Source organism: Neopelma chrysocephalum, unplaced genomic scaffold (assembly GCF_003984885.1).
Source record: "Neopelma chrysocephalum unplaced genomic scaffold, ASM398488v2 Primary Assembly neopelma1_94, whole genome shotgun sequence".
In the NCBI taxonomy this organism is placed as follows: Eukaryota; Metazoa; Chordata; class Aves; order Passeriformes; family Pipridae; genus Neopelma; species Neopelma chrysocephalum.
The window spans coordinates 1023864-1046580 of NW_020897756.1; the positions used below are offsets into that span (position 1 = coordinate 1023864).

At 42.1% G+C, this 22717-nt stretch overlaps 1 protein-coding gene across 1 annotated transcript in view; it reads left to right on the forward strand.

Annotated features, from left to right (window-relative positions):
• The window catches only part of STK4 (serine/threonine kinase 4), a 46306-nt gene that overhangs the window by 8404 nt on the left and 15185 nt on the right, over positions 1–22717 (forward strand). Inside the window, exons 9-10 of the mRNA XM_027693824.1 lie at positions 2244–2430; positions 15641–15798. Of these exons, the coding sequence (XP_027549625.1) occupies positions 2244–2430; positions 15641–15798 (345 nt within the window). The remainder of the gene's footprint in view (positions 1–2243; positions 2431–15640; positions 15799–22717) is intronic.

Genomic DNA, 22717 nt, shown 5'->3' on the forward strand with positions numbered 1-22717 from the left:
TTTTTGGTTTTGCAATATTTTGTCCAATTGCCAGTGGATTTGACTTAGTTCTGGAGTTTCTGCTTTGTGACTGTTTAACCTGATGCTTGGTCCCTGCTCAATCTATATTTGGGTGGGATAGGCAGCATGTGTGGCTTACTGTCCACCTTATAGACCTGTGATTGAGTAGGGCTACAAAGAACTGTATGCAGAAGACTTGATACATTTTCCCAGTTGGATTATATTATTTATGCAGTAGTGAGAATTTTTCATTGTGGATTCAGGTCTTAGACTGCTCTGCTAGTATAAAATGATGATATCATCTGTGATGCACTATGATATAAGTATGTTGTGTTGTTTTACTATTGTTGTGCTTTAGAACCTCCCTTATAGAAACTTTCTTCTACACAAGAGCAACCGACCGAAGCCTGAGGTGAGGGCATGGGAAGTGTTCAGGGGATTGCTGTGAATTGCAGATCAGCTCCTTGTTTCAGTGGTTGCAGCATGTGAATTTGGAAAGCATGTTGAAAGCTGTTTTTTGAGCCTCTGCCTGCTTCAGCCTGAGTAAATGAAATGGGCAACACCAGGCATTGTATGCCAGCCCTGTTCAGGGGTTAGACTTGAACAGCATGGTCCACAGTGTCTGTGCTGAACACATTCTTCATCTGGTTTTCCAGTCTAGGGCTGCATATTTATTCAGTGTGGGATGTAACTTTATGGGTCATGTTGCCATGATGTCGACTCTACAAGTCTTGTCCCTGCCCTGAGTATTGTCCCCACTCTCTCTTCTGCATTTCTGACTGATCTGGGGTCACAGTGCTGAGAGATGGTGTCTGTGTAGCAGAGTTGAGTCGTCTCTGTCGGTCTGTGTGTTTTCCCAAAGCTTGTCTGCTCCATGTCTGCGAGCAGAAGAACATTCCCAAGCACTTCCCAAGCTCTGTGGAAACATCTGCTGTGGTCCTTTGTTAAATGAGGTGTAGCGAACAAATTTATTGCTTCCTCTCACCCACTCATCTCCACATAAAACTGCTTTTCCCCCATTAGCACCTTGTGTAGTTTTCTCCTCTCTTGCTACTGGTTTTTGAGGTTGGGAAGTAAATTTTGTAGACATTGTTGACACAGCAGATAAAATGCTGGGAACACCAGAACGTGGAGGGGTTTGCTTCTTCCTTTCCAGGACAGTGAGGTGGAGTATTGCAGCTTGATGTGCAATGCCCGTGTTTTCCCTCTTATGCTGATACACATCAGTAAGGCCATGGTCACACATCAAGAATGTGAACTTCATCCTTAGAAAAACACTAAATTGAGCATCTCATCTAAGGTGAGATGCCTGAAAACTCTACTGTAAACCTAGAAAGTTACTTGTGTTGCTGCAGTTGGATAGCTGGTCCACATTTCCAAGAAACTAAATGGATTGTGGAAATTCTTACCTTATTCTTTGTTAAATCCTACACACAATATATACTTAGTGAAGCACACACCACCTCTGGCTACCTCTGGCTAAGGTAAATCTCTACCAGGAAGTTGTTCCACCAGAATTTATTTGAAGAGCTTGTGTTTTCCTACAAAGTCAGTCTCTTAAGCCTTGACAGCAGTAATTCCAACTTCTTTAGTATTAGTGCCTGTTAACAAATGGAAAGATAAAAAATAATTTTCAGCGAAAAAAATTACTAAACTTTGGTAATTTATTTGAATCCTTTTCAAAGATTTGCAAATGCAGCTCATTTTTCTTCAGTGCTTCTGAAATTTACAGCAAGTAAAACTACCTAAATGCTAGAGATAGGGGAAAAAAAAGTGGGATGAGGGTTTTCTTTCCATGTGCCACAAACACTGCAGACTTAGACCTGTTGCTGTCATTAAATAATGACTCCTCAGTGAACTGTAGCACTTGAGATAGTGGTTTGAGGTCAGCTCTTAGAACTGGCAGCATGAATAGGAACACTAATGACTGAACAAGTGTTGTAATCTACTCTTACAGACACATCACCAGGTCAGAAATGAGAAAATGAGATATAACTTGCACTGTTATTTTATCTGTTTTCTTATTTATCATGCTGGCAGAAAAGTATGAAGACTTTTCATTACCTGTTTGGAGATGACAGGGAGAGAACTAAGTGCATAAAACAAATGTGGCTTCTGTGTGTGTGTGTGTGTGTGTAAAAACCTCTGAATTAGTGAGCCTTGCCAGTGTCCTTGGAGACAGACATTCCTCGTGGGACTTCACCACCATCAGTAAAATATGTATTTATGGCATCTTTGTGCAGGAGGAAGATGAAACCGATTCAGGCACCATGGTGAGGGCAAGTGGAGATGAAACTGGAACCATAAGAGCTGTGAACACCCTGAGTGACGGAGCCAACACCATGATAGAACACGATGGCACCTTGGAGTCCCAGCTGGGTACGATGGTCATAAACACAGAAGAGGAAGAGGAGGAGGGCACCATGAAAAGTAAGAGAACATCTCTGACTTCTAGAGTATTCCTTAAGACTTCACGTGGGCTGTTATATATATTGCCACCCTGCTTTGATGTTTTTGGTAGCTTGTGTCTTTTGGTTGTAGGAAGGTAAAACTTTTAGGTCAATGCCCTCTGGCAGTAGAGAAGCCTTTCAGGATCCAAGTTTCATTCTTTTTAGTCTTGCACTTGCTGTAGCTGATGAGCTGTGCACAATTTCCAGAAGTTTCTGTGCTGCCTGAATAAGATCTGATTCTAGGTGGTAATTTTTTTTGGTCAGTTCTTTCTTGCTTGTTTTGTATTTCTCACAGAATATAGAAAAGGGAGACTCTAGCAGAGGGTTAATCAAAAAACTTGTGCTGCTTTAGAAGATGATCTGGCTGTAACCTGGCATCTGAAAGCAGCAAGTCTGTGTCAGGACTGATACATCCAACGAAGATTTATGAAATGACAAATATCTTTCAGGTTTCCAGCACAGCAGGACATGCAGTGGGAGGAGCTGACACCTCTCTAGGGTGGTGTGTTTCTTTAGTGTTACTCTGATCACTGAGGACAACTGAATGAGCTGTGTGTTGCTGTTTGAGACATTTCAAGTTCTGCCCTAAAATAGGAAAGCTTAACAAAGCTACAAACCTTGTCTTAGGATGTAAGATTTAAAATTATGTGACTGATAGTCTATGGAAGACCTTACAGCTTGAGCTGGAAAAGAGTTGAAAATGTTTCTTTGATTAAAGAAAAATGGCAGGGAGAGCCTTCCTGGAAAAGTATGACTAGAAGAAAAGGAATCTTTTCTGAATTATGGATTCTCATAGAAATCCATTCCCACAGGTTCATTAGCCTCACAGTCCTGAGGCAGAGGTAGTCAGGGATGACTCAGCTGGCCAGCAGGAATGTTTGTTTGCTCAAGGACTGAGGAAAATGCTGAGTGGGGGCTCAGCAGTACTAAAATATGACCATCACAGGCAAGGCTTGATTTTTTATCTCTTGCACTGCTCCCAAAGACTTCCTTGGCAATCTGATTTTGAACCTTTAGCTCTAGTGATAGAGGAAAAAATTCTCAAAACAGGAGTTCGGGGAAATCCTTTCCTCAGGAATTTCTGTGTTGAAAGCTTCTTCCCTGGGGGGACCCTCTGAAGCTTGTGGAAAGATACTGGGTTCAAGAGTGAAATTTCAGCAGAATCCCTTTAAAGAGTTTTCCAGGCTCGAGCAAACACTGATTCATCACATTAAACCCCAGAGGTGTCAGCCCATGTGGCAGCTTGTGGCAACAAAGGCAACAGGCTGATGCTCTCAGGTGCTGTGGAACAAGGTCAGTCTAGCAGGGAGATGGATGGATGGATGCTTAGAGTAGCTAAACTGTCATCCCAAGAAAGGGACATTTGAACAGTATTAAATAAACCTGGTGAAGCTGCAGTTTCTTTACAAACAGCCAGCACTGTTATTTTTCTCATCATCAGTGGGTATTGTTCCGTTTCATGGCTCACGGTCTCGGAGGTTTTGCTGTCTGGTGCTCCTGCACTGGCTGCCAACACTGTATAAATAAAGTGTCTCTGAGTTTATCTCCCTGTGTTTGACACGTATTTATCTCCTCACTGTCTTCCTAAGACTGCAGCGCTTGTAACTCAAAAGCACCTAACGCTGTCTGTGGAGTACAGAGGTTTGAGGAGATGCCTTTGATAGTATCTCTTGCAAGGACATGCTCTCATTCTGAGCAGAATCAGTTATGAGGATGTAGCAATTCCTTTACTTCAGGATCGTCTCTAACCTCAAGAGGGAGCTCCACAACAAGCTCCACACCTCAAGATCTCCGAAACTCGAGTTTTTATTTTAAACCCTCCTTGGACTTCAGGCTTCTTAAAAACGCTCTGTTCTTCAGCTGCTGCTGTGTGACATGTTCAGGGCTGGGTGTGTGGCATAGGTGCTGGGGCAGCTGGAGGAGGCGTTTGCAGGTCCTGGGTGCAGGTGGTGGCTGACACAGGGACCACTTCCACGTCCATGGGCTTCTCAGAGCAATGTCTGATAAACCCCAGCTGCCCTCAGCACTCTCTGCTCCAGGTTCTGCTGCATCTTAATAACTTGTAGCTTGATTCCAGGAAATCTAATGTTAATGAAAATGATCCTTAACACCTCATTCTCCTCCTTCCTGGGTAGTATAACTCTGAAATGCTGGCTGCTGCACAGAGCAGCTCACTTTGTTTCTGGGATGTGCTGCTAGGCAGTGTCTCTGAGCAGCTTGCCCTTTGTGAGAATTGCCTATAGCTCCATTTTTCAGCTTTCCATTTCCATACTCATAACATTCAGTTAAATGGATTTAGCTGTAAAGCTCATCAACCTGCTGCAGAACCCTCTGGAGCAAGTTCTCTTTGTAATCTTAAACATAAATGTAATAACCCTGTTTGGAAACCCCTGAGTTTGAAGAAGCTTTATTGATGCATATTTTTAAAGACATCTGTATTTTTTTTGGCAGCTTGTGTTATGACTCACAATGGAGCCTATTTTAAGTCAATAAAAAACTTCTGATTGATGGCATTAGTAGGAGAATTTAGCTTCCCTAGGTGTCTTGGGCTGTTTAACTGCAGGTTTCTGAGCTTGTGTTCTAGCCCTTCCTTCTAATTAAAAAAACATAAATCTGTATCTTGACTAGTTTTTTGTTTGGTTACCGTAAAAAGTGTTTAGAGCATCGTATTTCAGTGGTTTACAGATAGGATTGTTTTAGAAATCTCTAGCAAACACCTCCCAATAGCCTTGAAAGTGCAAACTAGTAGACTTCAAAGTGATTCTTGCATAAATCGATTTGTGACTTCTAAGGCTCAGAGGAAAAGCATTCCTAAACTCCTGTACTTTATGTGGTAGGGGAAGTTTTGGTTTGCAGTCAATTGAGCCATGATTGTGTTTGCCTAAATTCTTTTCATTTGCTTGGCTTTATTCTGGGCACTCAATATAAATACTCAGGCAGCATTAAAAATGTCACAGTGACATTCTGTTACTCGCTTTGAAAGCACTCAAGTGATTGCCTGAAACCGCAGATACTAAATTGTGCCGCGACACATTTTAGTTCCAAATCGATGGCGAGCAGATTACTTATGGATTGCAGTTAAACTATTCCAGGAAAACTTTCAACGTAGCTGAAGAGCTGTAGAACGAGCAATGATTTGTAATAACAGGATTTCCATCGTGCTGGAGAGCTGGAGTAACTGTTAATATGTCTGGAATCATCTTTTTAAAATTTTTCTGTGAGAGAATATATAATACTAGTAAACAGTGCAGCATTTTGTGCTCTTAATGCTTTTTCTGCTTTATATCCTGTAGGTCTTTAGGTAGAGGAAAGTTTGCATGAGTTTGTCTTTTCAATTTAAAGAGTAGAACGTGATTTTATAATAAAGCAGATAAACATGTTGCCTTCCTTGGACACTGCAATATGATCAGATCCAAGCAAAGTAGGATCTAGTACTATAGTCTGTCCTATTTGCTGTATTAAAGTGCCTCTTGCTTGTTTAAGCATCAAATAAAACGACATTGGAGAATGTAGAGCTGCCAACAGTGGTGTGAGTTGGGCTGTCTGGTTTTGGGGGGAAGATAAATGAAGGATCTGGAGATGGTAGAAGGATTGTGAGTGTGGGGGTTCTGTTAACGTGGCCCACGTTCAGTGCAGCATCTGGTGCAGAGGTGGACCAGAAGCTTTCATAGCACTGTTGCCTTTACCTTGATAATATAATGTGCAGATAATAGTTTGTGAATGTTTAAAAATTTCTAGGCTTCATTCTTGTAACACAGTTTGGCAGGTTTGGGTTTTGTTCTGTTTTTACCATGCCCACACTGCTAAGCCTGGTTGTGTCCTTTTAAGAAAGTATTTCCCCTTTTGAGGGGAAATCGGGTTTCATTAGCAAATTAAATGAGCTAAGATGCAAAGTTAGCAATTTGCTATTAGAAAAATGATTCAGAGTAAGCTTGTTAGTCTTGGTGGCTTTGTGAGGCAGCCAGTGGGTGACACTTAAACCTAAGCCAGAGAAACGTTTCTGCCAAGACTCAGGAAACAGTTTTTCCCCACAAATTAAACTGAGATTTTTCATGTAAAGCAATGACTGTAAAAGCTGTAACGTGAGCAGCACAGTGAGTATGGGCGGCAGAAGGTTTATGCAATGGCATTAATATTGTAATTGAATAAAGTATTCCTGGTGTGTAGCTGAGGTAGCTGTAGATGCTGTGATCTCATTAGTTGTCCAGAAAAGTGCAGTTGCATGTTGTCCAAGTCTCTGATGCAGGTCCTGCAGGGAACGGCTCCACGTCTGGTCAGGATTTACATCATGTGTACGTCAAAGACACTGGCTGTGTTTTGCCTCTGATTTTTCTCTGTAGGCAATAGCTCTTTGCAGCAGCTTCCCACTACTTAATGTTATTAATGTCCAGTGGTACAGTTCTGTGTTTAAAGTAAATTGGTCCATTTAGGGATGATTGGACCATAAAGCACTCTCAGCATTCTGCATTTAAATAACATGCTGCTTATAGAAACTCCTACACTGATTAAATTGTTCTTGAACTGTGAGAATCATCATAATGCCACTCTTGAGGTGTGGAGAATACACATCTTCACAGATCAGTCTTGCAGCTGTGTTACTTTTTTGACTTTTAACAGCAGCCTTGCTGGCAAACTTGACATAAACAGTGGCTTGCAGGGTTTGTTCCAGAGTATCAAGCTGTGGGGACATGCAGACAGCATTTTGAGCAGTGGGGGGAGTTGTTTATGCTGTTGGTTTTTTGTTTGAACACTGGGAGGCTACTGGCCCTAGTAATCGTAATAGTGGCTTGGACTGAAGCATGAAGAGAATTAAAGTCCGAGGGCTCAGTGGGATGCTTGTCCACCTTTGGTTGGCCTGCATAATTGACAGAGCTTTAACACTGAGACAAAGTTTAATTTTTATATTTTCAGAGACACATTGGAGAAAGGATGTATGTGTTTAACAGCTATTTTTGCTGTTTCTAACACTTTATTATTGAGCACTCCTGTATTTGTGATGGTGGGGCATAGATAGAAAGTGGGGGGATATTTTTTTCTTTTTCTGGACAGAAACATTGTCTTAGAGAAGATGGGAAGTGGGAAATGTGAGTCCCAGAGTCCTGAACAGCATACAGGAGGCAGTGTGCTTCAGGAGAATCAACCAAGAGACAGAGCAGTAGTAAATCACTTAGTAAGTACATCTCTGTCCCATGCATTTGCACATACAGGAAAACTATAACCTACCTGTCTCTTCTAAGAATAAACTGACTCCCTACTGGATCAAAATAAATCCTGGAGAAAGCTTACCTCCTGAGCAGGAATAAGGAAAACTGTAAAATCTGAAATTCCTTCATTGCAGGAGTTTGAAATCAAATTTGTTTTTACCGGCGGATTTTCAAGCTTCAGGGGAAAAGAAATGTTCATTGCAATGTTGTTTTCTGTTCTCTCTAGATAAGCAAATGAGTTTCTGGATTATGAATAGAAAGGGAGTTAGGAAGTGCTCACTTGGTTCTGTACCATCTGGGGAGCCTGAGCTGTTACCCACAGGTACTGGACCTGCACCCCCGTTCCTGGGGTTGTTTCACATTAGAATTCATCAGAACCTGAGGCAGATGCTGCAGAATATGAAATGTTCACTTCTTTATTGATGCACCTTCACATCTCACTGCCTGTGAGTTGCTGGACTGAACTAACAAATCAAGCTAATGAGGTGAAAGACATAAGGTGTCCACTGAGCATTTGGGATGGAGGAGGAAAGCTGCTATGTATTTATAATTGTGTCTGAGTTTTTATGTAAAAGAGATCCAAGAGGAGGTAACCTGGTCTTAAACAGCTTTCATTGCTGTGAGGATTTCCTCCCCTTTTCCTGAAAGGGTTCTCAACTATGTGCTACAGCTTTGGATGAGTGTTGGCACTCTTCTCCTTAATGACTTTCATATCTTATTTGTTAAGAGATTTAGGATACCTAATGTTGATTTTTATGGTCGTTTAGGAGTTTCTTCTTAATAGCAGAACCTGTCAGGAATGTTCTGATTTGATTTAGTTTGAGATAAGCCATAATTATGGGGAGACTTGTCCTCATAAGCTTCAAGAGATAGGAAGTGTTACGTGGTCTGCTTTTAATGTGAGGAAATCTCAGCTTCTCTTGCCACGGGGTGAACTTATTAATGATGGAGCACTTTTTGCTCTGGTTGAATAATTTGACATCTCTCTGCTCTGCTGCTCAAAATGACTCAGTCCTGTTCATGCTGTACAAATTATGCTGCCCAGCTGCTAAAGTTCATCTGTGATCTCTAAGAAATAGCCCAAAACAAATAACGCACAATTCCATTTGAAATTTAATATTGATGAAGTGTTGCTTGCACATAATCATCAGGCACTGTTTTGTGCCTCCTAAATATGTATTTTCAGTCTTAGTTACATAATTGAATCTAAAGCAGGCAGCAACTTACTGAGACTGCTGGGGACTAAGGCTGTTATATGAGAAGTCAGTGGAAGATCTGTGCTTATTTAGACCACTAAAATGAAAGATGACACTGGATATTTGAAAAAAAAATAAATTTAAGGCAAGGAGGGAAGGTGAACGGTGTAGGAGATGGTGGTTTGAATGCTGAAAAGCTGAGCTTTACTTAAAAGCAAGTGAATATCCACCGGCTACCCATGAACTTCCGAGTGGAAATGAGAGGGTTTATAACTCGGGGAGAGCAGCAGGGCTGTCAACAGCGAGGACAAAGCAAACCAATTGCTCCACAATAGATCTTGATCCCTCTGTGAAAGGGACTATATAATCTGGTATACAATAGCAGAAGACAGTGCCGCTTGTCCCAGGGGATCCTTTCTGTCAGTGTGAGTGAATAAAGGCAGTGATGGCTCTGCTTCCTTCAGAGTGCTCTTCCCTCATCTCTGCAGAGCTGCTTTGAGCTCCTGCTCACAGGGTGCAACTTCCTGAGCACGAGTCAACTTAAAACTTTTTGGGTTTGTTGCTCCTGACGCCACGTTGTCATCCACACAAATATTCTCCAGAGCTGAGGCCAGTTGTCTTTCTAAAGATTGCTCTGAAATCTTTGACAAATCACGGTTTATTTTGGTATTGCTAATGTAGTAATTGCTCACTTCATTGTTATTGATTCACATTATCTTTGTAAATTAATTTGTAGCATGATCTCCCGACTGTTCCTAGCTATAAATCCAGCTGGGAGTTTTTGTGATATAGGGAGGAAATCTTATCATTGTGGCTTCAAGAATAGGTATTTAAGTATTAACTGTATGAACTGACTAAAGAGCACACAAAATATGTTCCTGAGGTTATCTTACTCTCTCATGGCAAGCTTTGTGACTCTAGAATATTCACCCTAGGTAGATCATAGCAATCCCTTTCGAGAGGAACGAATAATAAAACAAGGATTCTTCTGATGTCAAGTTTGAGTAGAGAAGAATAATTTTAGAGAAAAGCAGGAATTTTAGTTTCATTACTCAGCAAGCCTGTTCAGAGAGATAGAAGGACTTTGCAAATCCCACTTTCTTTCTGAAGGCATCCTTTGAAGCTCATAAGCTTCTGAAAATTTTCAATTGTGAGGGCTAATTTGACAAAATCAACGAAATGAGTCCTTTGATTTCTGGGACTAGATGATAGTGAATGATCTGGTTTCATGGATATTCTTTACTGCTGGGAATAAAAAGCAAATCTCTTGCTGGTTTGATTGACTGGGCTGTTTCTTCTTTATCGTTGTGCCTTCTCTGCAGCATCATATGGAAAGGCAAATGGCTTGGAGGCTCTCCACACCTTTGTCATCTTTTGCTTGATGTGAGGAGGTCTATATGCTGCAGTCAGCCACTAAAACTGACCTCTTCCATTCCCTCAACTATTCAGAAAGGTCACATTTTTTGGAAAGGAGCAGACTGTTGTTCAGGTTTTTCCTTACCAGTTGCCCTTGCTGTAGCCTGGCAGAGGAGAGGATCCAGTCCTGACTTTTCTGCTGTTGCCTCACTGGCTCCTTGCAGAGCCCTGCCTGTACCTGCCAGTTGTCTTTGGGCTTGTCTGGGCTATTTGTGCTTTGGGTAAGGACTGTCTCAGCTTGCACAGTACCACAAGCAGTTGGGCTTTGCTTTCCAGTGCTGAAGGGTAACACTGTTAGTGAAATCAGAATAAGCCTAGCGTGGTATTCCTTCAAAAATCAGGATCTTTATTTGTTGTGCACAACTTATGGCATTCTTTGGACCCACTAGTTTCACACCTTTTGCTGTTGTCACAACAATACTGATGTTTTTATACTTTCTAAACATGACTTTATACCAGGCAGCACTTGTGAGTTTTCCATGGAGGGCTTTGTTCTTCACAGGACGGGCTGAGCTCTCAGAGGCCCTCCCAGTGCCTGTGGCTCTGCACAGCTACCCTGAACCTGCAATCCTGCAGTCAGCTGGACCAGCCCCAACAGAGCTGTGGTGTTCCATTTGTGTAATTAATATAGCTCCTAAAAGATGACTGCATATCTAAATGATAGGCCTTTAATGGCTCCAGGGAGCTCTCGTGGCTCATCCTTATAAGCAACTCTTTAGATTCCAAAATAGATGCACAGTGAAGCTTTTCTTGTCACCGCAGGGTGACCTTCTCATAAAAGGCTCTTCTCTGCCACAGTTGTGATCTCACTTTCTGTCAAATGTTCATATTTTAGTCTAACCCTATAAAATTAGGAAGTTAAATGCTTTTTGGCACAGGCTCGTTTGGTGTGGTGTCATCTTTCAGCAGCATCTGCTTCTGCAAATAGCAGTGATCGATTTTTGTCTTCAGCTGCCTGTTACCAAAATTTTAAAGATATAGCGGTGTGACTCTTGTGTTGAATTAATAGCAGATCATCTTTGGAAAGATGACACTGCTGTTAAGTGCTAAGATTGACAAAAAGAGTTTCAGTCGTGCTGGGATGATAATTGATTTGGTGTAATGTCTTTCTGTCTCCGGGAACGTTTCTGCGTATGCACCCCTACTGAGATCAGAGCAGCAACTACAATTTCAGATATCTTAGATCTGTATTTCTATTCCAGCTATTTCTCCTTTTATATTATCTTTCCTTTCCCATTTTTTGTCAGTTAGCAGTCTCTATTTTATATCACTTAAAACAAGAAAACAAAGCGTCACTAAGTAAAGGCGCAGTGTTACATGTTGATGCATAGAAATGTACTCAAATTGGTGACAAAACGTTCTGAAATTGGTGGCTAAATGTTGTTTGTGTTTGCAAGGCCTAAGGTGACTGCAGGGTTAGTGGGTGTGCGGAGCATGAGTCGCAGAGGCGCTGGTTTGGGCAGGACCTCTGGAGATCATCAATCTGATTCATACATCACCAGTGTGATGGCTGGGGCAAGTGCAGTGTCAGCTCTGGTTGCTCAAGGCCTTGCACAGTCCCTCCAACCCCCCTCTGTTGCACAACCATCCCTGTTGTGAAACTTTCTCCCCTGTTGCCCTTGCTGCAGTTCACACCGTTCCTCTCATCCTCTCCTTGGGGAGAGCGAGGAGGTCACACAGCAAACTCATTGCCTCACACTTCAGGAGGGCAGAGTTTGGCCTCTTCAGGGATCAGGTTGGTAGTGTTCCATGGGATAAAGTCCTGGAGGGAAAGGGGGCCCCAGAAAGCTGGTTAATATCCAAGGACCACGTCTTCCAAGCTCAGGAGCAGTGCATCCCAACAAAAAGGAAGTCAGGCAGAAATGGCTGTGTGGGTGAACAAGACACTCCTGGACAAACTCAAACACAAAAAGGAAGCCTGCAGAGGGTAGAAGCAATGACAGGTAGCCTGGGAGAAATAGAGAGATTGTCTGAGCAGACAGGGATCAGGTTAGGAAAGCTAAAACCCTGAGAGAGATAAGTGTGGCCAGAGACATCAAGGGCAGCAAGAAAAGCTTCTGTAGGTACGTAATTTTCCCTATTCCATTTATCACTGACAGCACCAAGTTGAGTGGTGCAGTTGACACTCTGGAGGGGAGGGATGCCATGCAGAGGGTCCTTGACAGGCTGGTGAGGTGGGACTGTGCAAATCTCAAGAAGTTCAGCGAGGCCAAATGCAAATATTGCATTTATTGCAAATATTGCAGTTCTTGTTAAAACACAAAATGTGGGGAAACGAGCACGATTGTTTGAACTGACACTCTGAATTAAGCTCTCTTTTGAGTGAACAGTCTTTAAGAAAATAAAAAGAAAGAACTGAATAAGCCAATATCACTAGAGTGAAACATTTGCTTTCAAAGCCTCCTGTGCTGCAAACAATAGTTTTCAAAGCAGAGAGTACAGTCATGATTTAGATTTTCATTTTTTCCCCCTAGGAAGTGAGAATTACCAAGACCCAGACTGGCTGTCAGTGAGCTGTGTATAGATTAGCCTGGGTAGTTATGAATTCCTGTATTTCTACAAAATTAGTTGGTGTTAAACATTGCTGAGATTGTCCGTAATAACTCACCTCCTGCTTCAGACAGGCTGAGCTGCAGCAGAGTACAAGGGGTGTGTTTGCTTCATTCTAAATAAATGTTTTATCACTCAGCAGTAATTGGATTGTGATTGTATTACAGTAATTATTCCCAACAGCAAATCTGTTCTCCACTTCGCAGGCGTGTTCCCTGCCTGACCTTCACGCTGCTGGTCTGAAGGTGTCCTTCTTGATCTAATTCTCTGCAATGAGGTTTTTTGGGTTTGTTTTTTAGAAAAGGGGAACTGCTGCCAGGGGTGGAATAATTTGTCTTTGCTCCACTTGTCGTGGTGCAAAAGTATCAGCACTTCAGTTCATGCTTGAGCTTTTAGCTGACCCTGGAGAGGCAGAGCTGTGCAGGGCTTTTTCAAAATGCATCATGACATTTCAGGTCGTTTAGAATCACACTTCTCTCAGTATCACAACCCAAATATCCTGCCAGGATTTCTCATACTTTGCAGAAATTTGTTCTGTATTTAATGTGTCTATAGACAAATAATTTCCTAAAGTATCTCGTAGCTGACCAGGGAATTAATCTGCTTGTCTGAGGATCAGACAGAATCTGCAAGGGAACTTCTGGATCACTGGATGGCAATTTTATGTGCAAGAATAATGTTCAGGGATTAAATCTTAATGGGTTTCCAGAGCAGCTAATATTTTTTCAAGAGGAAAGCACTGCTGAGTATCCTTAGAGAGGACTGCCTTGTGACAGCCTGCCTTCTGTACAGACTCCTGTAGGAGAGAGCATTACACAGACCCCACCAACCTATCACAGAACATCCCCTGTGTGTCTGTCTGAAGCTCTAAAATTTGTTTGATTGCCTGCCTGACAGATTATATTTATTTCAAGAGTATGGCATTCAGCAGTGAACTTATTTCCACAGTCCAGAATTAGGCTATTCTGATGCTATTTTCTGTTAACTCTAGTCCTGATCCTGCTTTCTGAAAATGATGGTTTCTGCATCACCTAAAACATATGTTTCAAGTATGAGTAACCTATTGCAATGCCTAGAGAACCTTGTCTTACCAGAACAAAACCATTTACTGGCTTTCAGTGCTTGCTTCCATGATGCTCACAGGTTCTGGTGAAGCATTTTATCACCAAGAGCAGTGCAGTGGCATTAAGCTGTGAGCAGCCTTTAGCTGTGTTTGCAGCTCTCATGGCCTTGTGTTGCAGCCCTGTTACAGCACGTTTGCTGTGCAAGACAGCTTGTTCCTTTGGATTGGGACTCTTCACGAGATGTTGGCAGTGCTGTAAGTCACAGGACTGGCCAGTTTAAGTGAGAGGAGTCTGTGCAACATCTCAAGCTGGACTGGTTGCACTAGTGAAGAAATCTTCCTTTGGAGATACTGAAAACCTTTTGATCTTGACTTGCTGTGAAGTTAAATGTCATGTTTTCTTCCTGTGTCGGGGTTTTTTTTTGCTGTCTATGCTAGAAATCAGTATTTCCATCCTCTCATGTTTCATCACTTCCTTCCCCGTTGTGCTGCCACCACCCCACAGCCTCCTGTGGGGAGCCACCTCTGCTTTCTCCACACAGCCCTGGGGAGCTGCTTTGCCCTGGGAACTCGTGACCCTGCAGTGATGGAAACCTGTTTGCTGAATGGATTTCTAGAATTATTTGTATGCAGTGGTTCTTGAATCACATGAGCAGGGTATTGGATGGTGTAAGGGCTAAAGGAAGAAGGATAAAGTGCTCATATCCCCAATCCCACCAACTACCCAACCTACCTGTGCACCCTGTGAGAATGTAGTTTTATTAGCTCTTAATGGATCAGCAGCATTCTCCATTTTAACTCCTGCTTGTTCTAAAGGATAATTTAGGCAAATGAGAACAATGTCAGTTGTGCTAAAGCCATGTGCTCTTGGCTGCATCCTTTCTTCTCCCATCAGTATGGGCGAGCTCTTTGAGAATGGTGCTTGGGAGGCTCATGAGACCTGCTTTTAAAAATCGAAGTATTTATGTTTACAGGGTTATTTTGACTCCTCTGTCTCTCTTTGTACTCTTAACTTGTTTCTTATTACCCCAAGTTTCTTAAATACAGGTATATAATCTATATACCTGGCTTACTTGAGTAATCCACTAGGAAAGTGGACTCCAAAGAATTAAATATATGAAAAGAAAACTAGAGCAGCAAACTTGAAAACTTACTATTTATAAAAAGAAAAGAAAAAAAGAACTTTTGTCAGCTAATTAAGCCTTTCTACACAAACAATGTAGAACTTGACTACTTCTACCCAAGGCAAGTTATGTGGTATTTATAAGGTATTTGTGGTCTTGGAAAGCCTCATTTTTGTCCTGTTCTGTTCACAAATATAAAGGTGAGTTTCTGCTTGTAAAACAGCACTGTTTAGCTTTTGAACTTGGATTATTTTTGCAGTGCATGGAACCTGGCTGGGATGAACTACCCCAGCCTGTCTCGTGGGCAGCAGTTCAGTTCAACATTCAGTGCATGAGGTCGAGTTACCTGGCAATGTGCTGTGGTGATGGATTGCAGGTCTAGAGGCCAAGGCCTCCAGCATTGTAATCTCTTGTGTGCTGGGCTTTAAGCTTCCCTTCTCCAGTTTTCCCACTGCACAGTCAGTTTTATGACTGAAAAGCTGCTGAAAAATAGTATTTTAGCAAGTACTTTAGCAGTACTGTGTGATTTAGTGTGTGCTAAAAAAAATTAAATCACTTTTGGGCGTGATGTAGGGCTGTATAACCAAAACTATATTTTTCAAAACAACTCTTTTATTGTTATGTTTAATATTTCCAGGGAGGGATGAAACCATGCAGCCAGCCAAACCATCATTCCTTGAATATTTTGAGCAGAAGGAGAAGGAGAATCAAATCAATAGCTTCGGGAAGAATGTGTCTGGCCAGACAAAAAATTCATCTGATTGGAAAGTACCACAGGATGGAGACTACGAATTTGTAAGTCTATACTTTGAAATTCAATCAGCGTGACAATCCTTTAAGAATTTTAGTCAGAGCTGCTATAAGATTATTTCTTGTTTTGACAGACTAATGGAAACTTGAGGAGATTCTAATGTCTAATGCATTTGGATGGGGCATTTTGAAAAACTCGTTTTCTTTAGGTATTTCTCAGTAATCATAACCAGTCACTGTCTGTATACTTTCCTTGTTTAAAAGCAAACAAAACAAACAAAAACGCCTGAGGACGTGATGGTACAAGCTGTCTTGCTTTACTTCCCCATTATGCATTTAAAATAATAATAAAAAAAAAATCCAGATGGTATTTGGAAAATGCAAATCCACAGTGTGTAATCCCTGACAAAGAACAGTGTTAGAACCATTGAACTCCCTTGTTTTTCTCAAGCTGTGGCACTGGGCTTTGTTTTAATAGATAAACATCAAGCTCATCTTTAATTACTCTTTCAAATCCTTAATTTTCAGTCTCCCTGCCTACGATTCACACGCTCAGAATTTTCCTGAACTTTTCAGAAGTCCAAAGAAAGAGCCATTATTCATAAATTTGATTTAATTTTTTTTTTTTTTTTTGGTGGGGGTGGAAAATCTCTGGTTTGAGTCCCCAGTGCCAGCAGCAGCGGGCTCAGCTGAACGCTCTTCCCTGCTGCATTTTCACCCAGTGATCCTTCACTGCAGGCACTTGTTGCTCTGGGTGCCCTTGTGCTGCCTCCTCGTGCTGCCTGTGGCTCAGGTTGTCACGCTGTCAGGAGCTGGTGATATTCACTCCACCTTCACAGAGCGTGCAAAGCAAACTCCCTCTGCCAGTCACGACTCGAGGAGATGCTTCTCTTCAGGGCCAGAATAATCACTGGAGCTTTTCATCATCTTTGTGCACGTTGTAGGAGACTTACTGCTGTTATGTGTATTTTGTTGTCTGTGCTGCTGCTTTTCCTGTTGTCTCACTCAGGCTGCAGAGGATGGCTGAGGGGACCTCCTGTGTTCAGCCCAAAAGCTTAAAGTCACTGCATGAAGATGTTTTGCAAATATAACCCTCAAGCTGCCCGTGTGTCTCAGTGTCTGGGCCAAACACACGGTTCAAGTTGAGTCAGATACTTCATGTATCTCATTCACCTTGCATGCTGCACCCTAATCTAATGATAAATAATTGATTTTCAGTGTGAGGCATTTCCCAGGAAAGGTGGGCTGGTTTGGAGTATCTCAGAAGTCTTTTGTTGCCCAAGGGGAAACTTGCTGTAATTATTTTACTTTCTAACTCAGTTGATAACAAGTTTAGCAGTGTATTCCATGTGTTCCACCGTGCTCCCTGGGAGCTGTGGGTACACCCAGGGAGCACAGGGAGCACGGATAACACGAGGAAAGGTCGGTGCCACTCCAGCAAACGGGACCTACAAATATTTTTAGAGCATGCAAAGCAGTTGTTTGACACACGTGACCCTGCTTACTGATTTCCATTAGTGCTGCAGTATTGCCACGTGCACAGATTAGCAGTGTGCTGGAAGCAATAAAAGTGAGCAATAAATCGGCCTTTGGGTCACCTTCCTGTAATAATTTGTAGAAATCTCACTTCCCAGCTGTATGTGTTTCTCTAGTTCAGTTGCACATGAATATACCAACCTGCCTTGCATGTAAATTTTGGAACAGAGCTACTTTATTTTCTGTAGGATAAGAAAATTACTTGAAAGCAGCCTTGATAAATAATGTGGGTGTTCATATAACCCTTATCTCAGGGTTTGTAGCAGCAAGCTCACGTTGTGTAATGTATTTAAACACTTAAAATCATGTATTTTTTACCATTTGCACCAAAATTGATCACTTTGCTAGCTAGCTGTGGGTAAAATAATGTTTATTAATGATTTATTAATTGAAATCATCAATGCAATGAGCATTGTGGAATAACAAAAAAAAAATGCATTCACTGGGTGTATCCAGTACATCTGTCCTAGACCTGCAGCTGTAACTTACTTCTGCATTGTCAAAACAGGCAGGTTTGAGCAGCCTTTTTTTTTTAGAGTTTGCAGGTTTCCAAGTAGAGATGAGATCAGTGAGATGCTGGGTAAATACTAGTTCCTCTGGGCCTTAAGAAATGATTGAAATATTGTTGCTTTGTGCTACTGGAGACTAGATAAATATGCCTTCTCTTCTATATTCCTCTCCCTCCTACATGAGTAGCACCTGGAGTCTCCTGTCCCCCCCCCCCAAAAAAAAAAAAGGGGGGGGCAATATTAAATTACAAAAGATTTTTTTTCTCTTTTGCCCTGTGGTAAAACCATTTGACCTTTTCTTGGCTAACATTGTTCCTCTGAAGCAGGCAAATAAGACACTATTTATATCACAATGGCAATGTCACGTTGGATGAGGGTTAGAGAGTCAACCCCATCCACTGCAGAGGTGGTGAACTCCATTCCTCCCAAACGTGATGCTCTGGCTGTGTCCTGGTTGTGGTCGGAGATGGCATTAACCCAGAGTATTTCCAGCCTTGAATTTCTGAGGTAGAAGTTGTTATTAACTGATTAGTCAATGCCTGATGCTGTTAATGTTTATCCCCACTCACGCTTGAACAAGGCTCTCTAAAGATTTAAGCCCTGCTTGATTGCAAACAATGTTTTCAACAACATTATGATTTATTTAACGTGGGGTAGGGGGAAATAGTAATTATGGGCAAAAATGCTTGCTTTTAGGGAAAATATAACAAACTCTTAACAGGAGACTGCTGCAGGGGTAGGCCGTTAATGGGCAGGCTGCATTGTATGGAGAATTCCTAATTGCCATAATCAGATTTCAGAATTTTTGTAGTTGAATTTAATTTTGCCAGTGAACATTAGTCACATGCTGTTGCACAGACTTAATAATGCTAGAAGATTTGTTTAGACAATGTCCTACATTTTTTCACTTTAATCTTTCAGTAGTACTGTAACATAAGGGAAAATTAGTTGTGCAGTGTTTCCTGCCCTTAGACACAACAAACCTTTACTTATTCTTATTTTAAAAGCCTTTTAACTGCTCTGAGCAGGTCAGGGTTCTAATATCACTTGTGGCTAAACTGGGATCACTTGTTTTTTATTCTGGCCCTGCTTGAAAGGCCTTCAGTCTTGCCAAACCTATGGTAGCACACATTTGTGGATCAGCCAGTCACCACTGTTTTGTATTACAACACTAATCCTTTTACTGAAGGCCTGTTTTGTTAACAAATTAGCAGGTGCCAGCAACTGCTGGCTTTTGGGGGCTGTGATAACACTGAAACCTTTTCAGTTTTATTTCATGACTGTGGTTTCACTGGTAAAAATCAGTGGCAGGAGAGCCCCAGTCAGTCTCAGATTTTGCCACCATGATGCAACTGCTGCGTTTTTAATACCTGTATTAACCTTAGGTTTTACTGTAACTCTAAGTCATAATTTTTTATGTATCAGTGAGTCTTTTCTAGTCAAGTATCCTGGGGGCATGTTTTGGATGTGAAGTCAAATAGGACATGAACTTTTTTAACAGAGACTGGAGCAAGGATACTGCAGGACATCAGATCTTTCCATAGGTTTTACACATAGAGTTGAAGCCATTTGCTCCAAGGCCTTTTTTGCTTCCAGCACCTGTGTATCTGCCAGCCATTCCTGGCCTGTGTGAGGCAGCCTGTCAAGAGCTGGGTTGGTACAGTCACTTTTACAGTGTCTGAGCTGCTCTTGCTCTTGGTGCTTCCCTGGAAGAGCAGCAGGTGTGAGCTGGGCTGTGGAGGGAAGGCAGTGCCATTCCCCTGCAGGATCTTGATGGAGAGCTGCCACCAGCAGCAGTTGTTGTCTGCACTGGCAGTCTCCACCCTGCTGCTGCAGCGCTGGGGAGGAAGCTGACATTCAGAAACGAGCTTTATGTCTCTTTCCTAAGAAACATGCTGCTTCCTTTGGGAAGACCTTGATTTGCTTGCATCTGCGAGGTCTTGGTGAGTCAGACTTTTCCCTTTCCTACAATTATCAACAGCTGTGATTCGGGTCTTTCCTCACTCCTGGGCTTAATGAAGAGGATCTGCCTTCACAGCAGAAAGGACTTTGGAGCAGAACTGGTTTCCTTACAAAAATAAAATTAACATATGCCCTTGAGAGTGTCAAGGTTTGCAGAAGTGGAAGGAGCAGACCCAGCCAGTGTCTCAGATTTCTGTGGAAGGTGGCTGCTGCCATGGCCTTTGCTCACAGCTTCACCACGCTGCATTCTGCTGGGAGTGAACCTGTGTGCCAGCTCTCGTGCTCCCATGCTGTGAGTGCCATTCCCTGCACCAGCCCATCATTTTAGCTCCTTTTGAGCAGTGTCTCTTTGGCTGCTGATGGGAATTTCTTTGGACAGGAAAGATTGCTGTGATTTCCCTGGGTTCCAAAAGACTTCATCACTTTTCAGTGCTCAGTGTCATCTGTTTCTCTACTGCTGGGGAAGACTGTCCTGCAAACAATATAACTGTGACTTCTGAAATTTTTCCAGGGCAAAGGAAGGATTAGCAGGAGGTGTTAATTGCCTCTAATTGGGGGGAAGAATGTAAGTGCTGACCAGCTGCCACTTTTGTCAGGGATGCACAGTGTGAGTCTCCACGTACACCGATCTCCACCTCACCATCTGCCTGGCAGAGAAGGGGCTTTGCTGAGTTGCAGGAGTTGTGGGATCAAACCCAGCTCTTGCCCCAGCTACAGATCTCCTTCCAGTAACCAGTAGTCTGGCCTGTTGCTTCCAAAGTGCTTGGGCCACAACTTACTGTCAGCACCTGGCTTCTCCAGGGAATGTGCTCCTTAAAATTGATTAGTTTTGAAATGAGACCTCTTTGTTTCAAAAGCATCTGCAGACCACTTGCTGTTGTGGTCTCTGGTTTTGTTTCCTTACAAGGAAGGAAAGTGTGTGTCTTCAGCTTGTTCAGTTGGACAACAGGCTGTTTGTTTGTGGTGACACCTTGAATGTGAGTCCTTTTCCTTCTAGTTACACAAATTAGGTATTGGTGTGATAGCAAGAGATTGAAAGTGTTTGTAGAAAGCTGAATTCTATCAGAGCAAGGCGTTAGGATGTCAAAGCATTAGGATCATGCTGTATTTTTGACTCAGGGGGTAGATCAGCCTGACTGCCTGCAGATCCGAGTCTGCCTGGCATGTGAGGTGTGGCCCAGGCAGGAAGGATCCAGCCAGGATGGATCCTGTGGGCTGGAGCCCAAAGCAGGGATGTGCAGTGACGATTCCCACTGGCCTGGACCAGCAGCAGTGGCAGCTGGAGCTCAGGTGCTCAGTGTTATGTCTCTCTCCTTGCCCCACTGCTCCCCCCGACACCACTCCAGGACAACTGCAGTTAAAAATGGGCCTCACCAGCACAGCACATTCCTTCTCCCTGCTCAGGGCTGTGCTGAAGAATGGCTGCATACTGGAACCATCTGTTTCTTTCACTGGAAGTTATTTATAGGGAGGAACTGTTAGAGGGCAGGTGATTTATTGCTTATCAATAACAGTAAACACGTTCTGCTTTACAATGACCAGAGTCTCTAATTTATTGTATTCTGTCTGTGAAGGTGTCATTTATCTTGTGAACGGCTTGTTGTCTGCCAGTACCTGGAACATTCAATGTCTTTGGTTTCTTTGAACATCCATTTGGATAGCATTTATTAGCAATCTAATATTGATGCTTTATAGCTTTACTACCTTTTGTCCTTCTAAAAGTTCAATCGATTAAAAACTTGAGAGTATTTTCTGTGCAGTTGCCGGCTTTGAAAATGATGGCAGACTGAATAATTGGCTCTCATTTTGTTGGAATTGGTCTTTGGGTCTTTGCTAGCAGTAGGAAGAAGGCATGCTGAGGATACAGGGATAAGGCAGATGCTAGAAGTACTTGCATTATATGGGTGAGCTGCTGGTGTGTGACTTTTTATAGTTTATCATTTTATAGTGTTTCCTGACTCTGCTGTGATCCTTCTTTTAACTTCTCTCTTTTAAGCAGCTTGGTAAAGGTGTCAGATGCAGGCCCCTCCACACTAATCTTTCTGTTCCTCCTTTCTCCCATCCAAATTACTCAAGTGAATAATCCGAGCTGGTTACTAAGACTCCAGAAAGTCTGTCTGCTTGGATAGGAGCAAAAAAAAAGCTTTATTAGAGTGTGCACATTTGTAGGTCATTTAAATGGCATTATAGAAAATCAAATAATCGTGAGACTTCTACTGAATTATTATTTTCAAAGAGAGCAAGTTTCTCTGACCCTTGTGTGATGAATAAAGATCGATTGTTCCAAAAATTCATTTGAATATGTATAGTTTTGCACAGAAGGAAAAGAAGTTTGGTTAAAGTAGAGCTATTTTCAATAACGTTTTTCCAAGACTAAAACAAACACTTTGAGTGAATCTTCAGGGAGTTCTCTGTCTAAATGTTTCTGCCCTTCATCTATCATGAATTCTCCTTTTTCCCAGTGGTGGCTGGAATAAAAATTACTTCTCAGGCACTGATTTCTTCCAATAGTCTTACTTTGAACGTAAAGTGGACTTATTTGCTGGGGCATTCATCAGTTTGAGAGATAAAACCAGATCTGGGGTGGCTGATAGATATCCCTGTCTAGGCCCTATGGAAGTAGGGCACATTCCTAGGTGGGAAGCAAGTAAACTTGTTTCTGCTGTGCTGAATCTAAAATAAAGGTTTCTTTCTGTGGGAGAGCATTAAGGCTATAATTTCTTTTTATGGGAGGGAGAGAAACAGACTCCTTAAATAAGAAGACCATTTTTCTGACAGCAGAAAGCAGTCCAGGATAGACAAGTATTAACTTCCAAAGCTGAATCGTACCCCCATGGTGTCTCCTGCTTATGGAGGAAGATCTTGAAGTGTAATATCTGGATATAATTCCACCGTGAAGTATGATTTATGAAAAGAGGCAGGTTTTTGTGATGTTTTATTCATTGGTTTTAAATGTC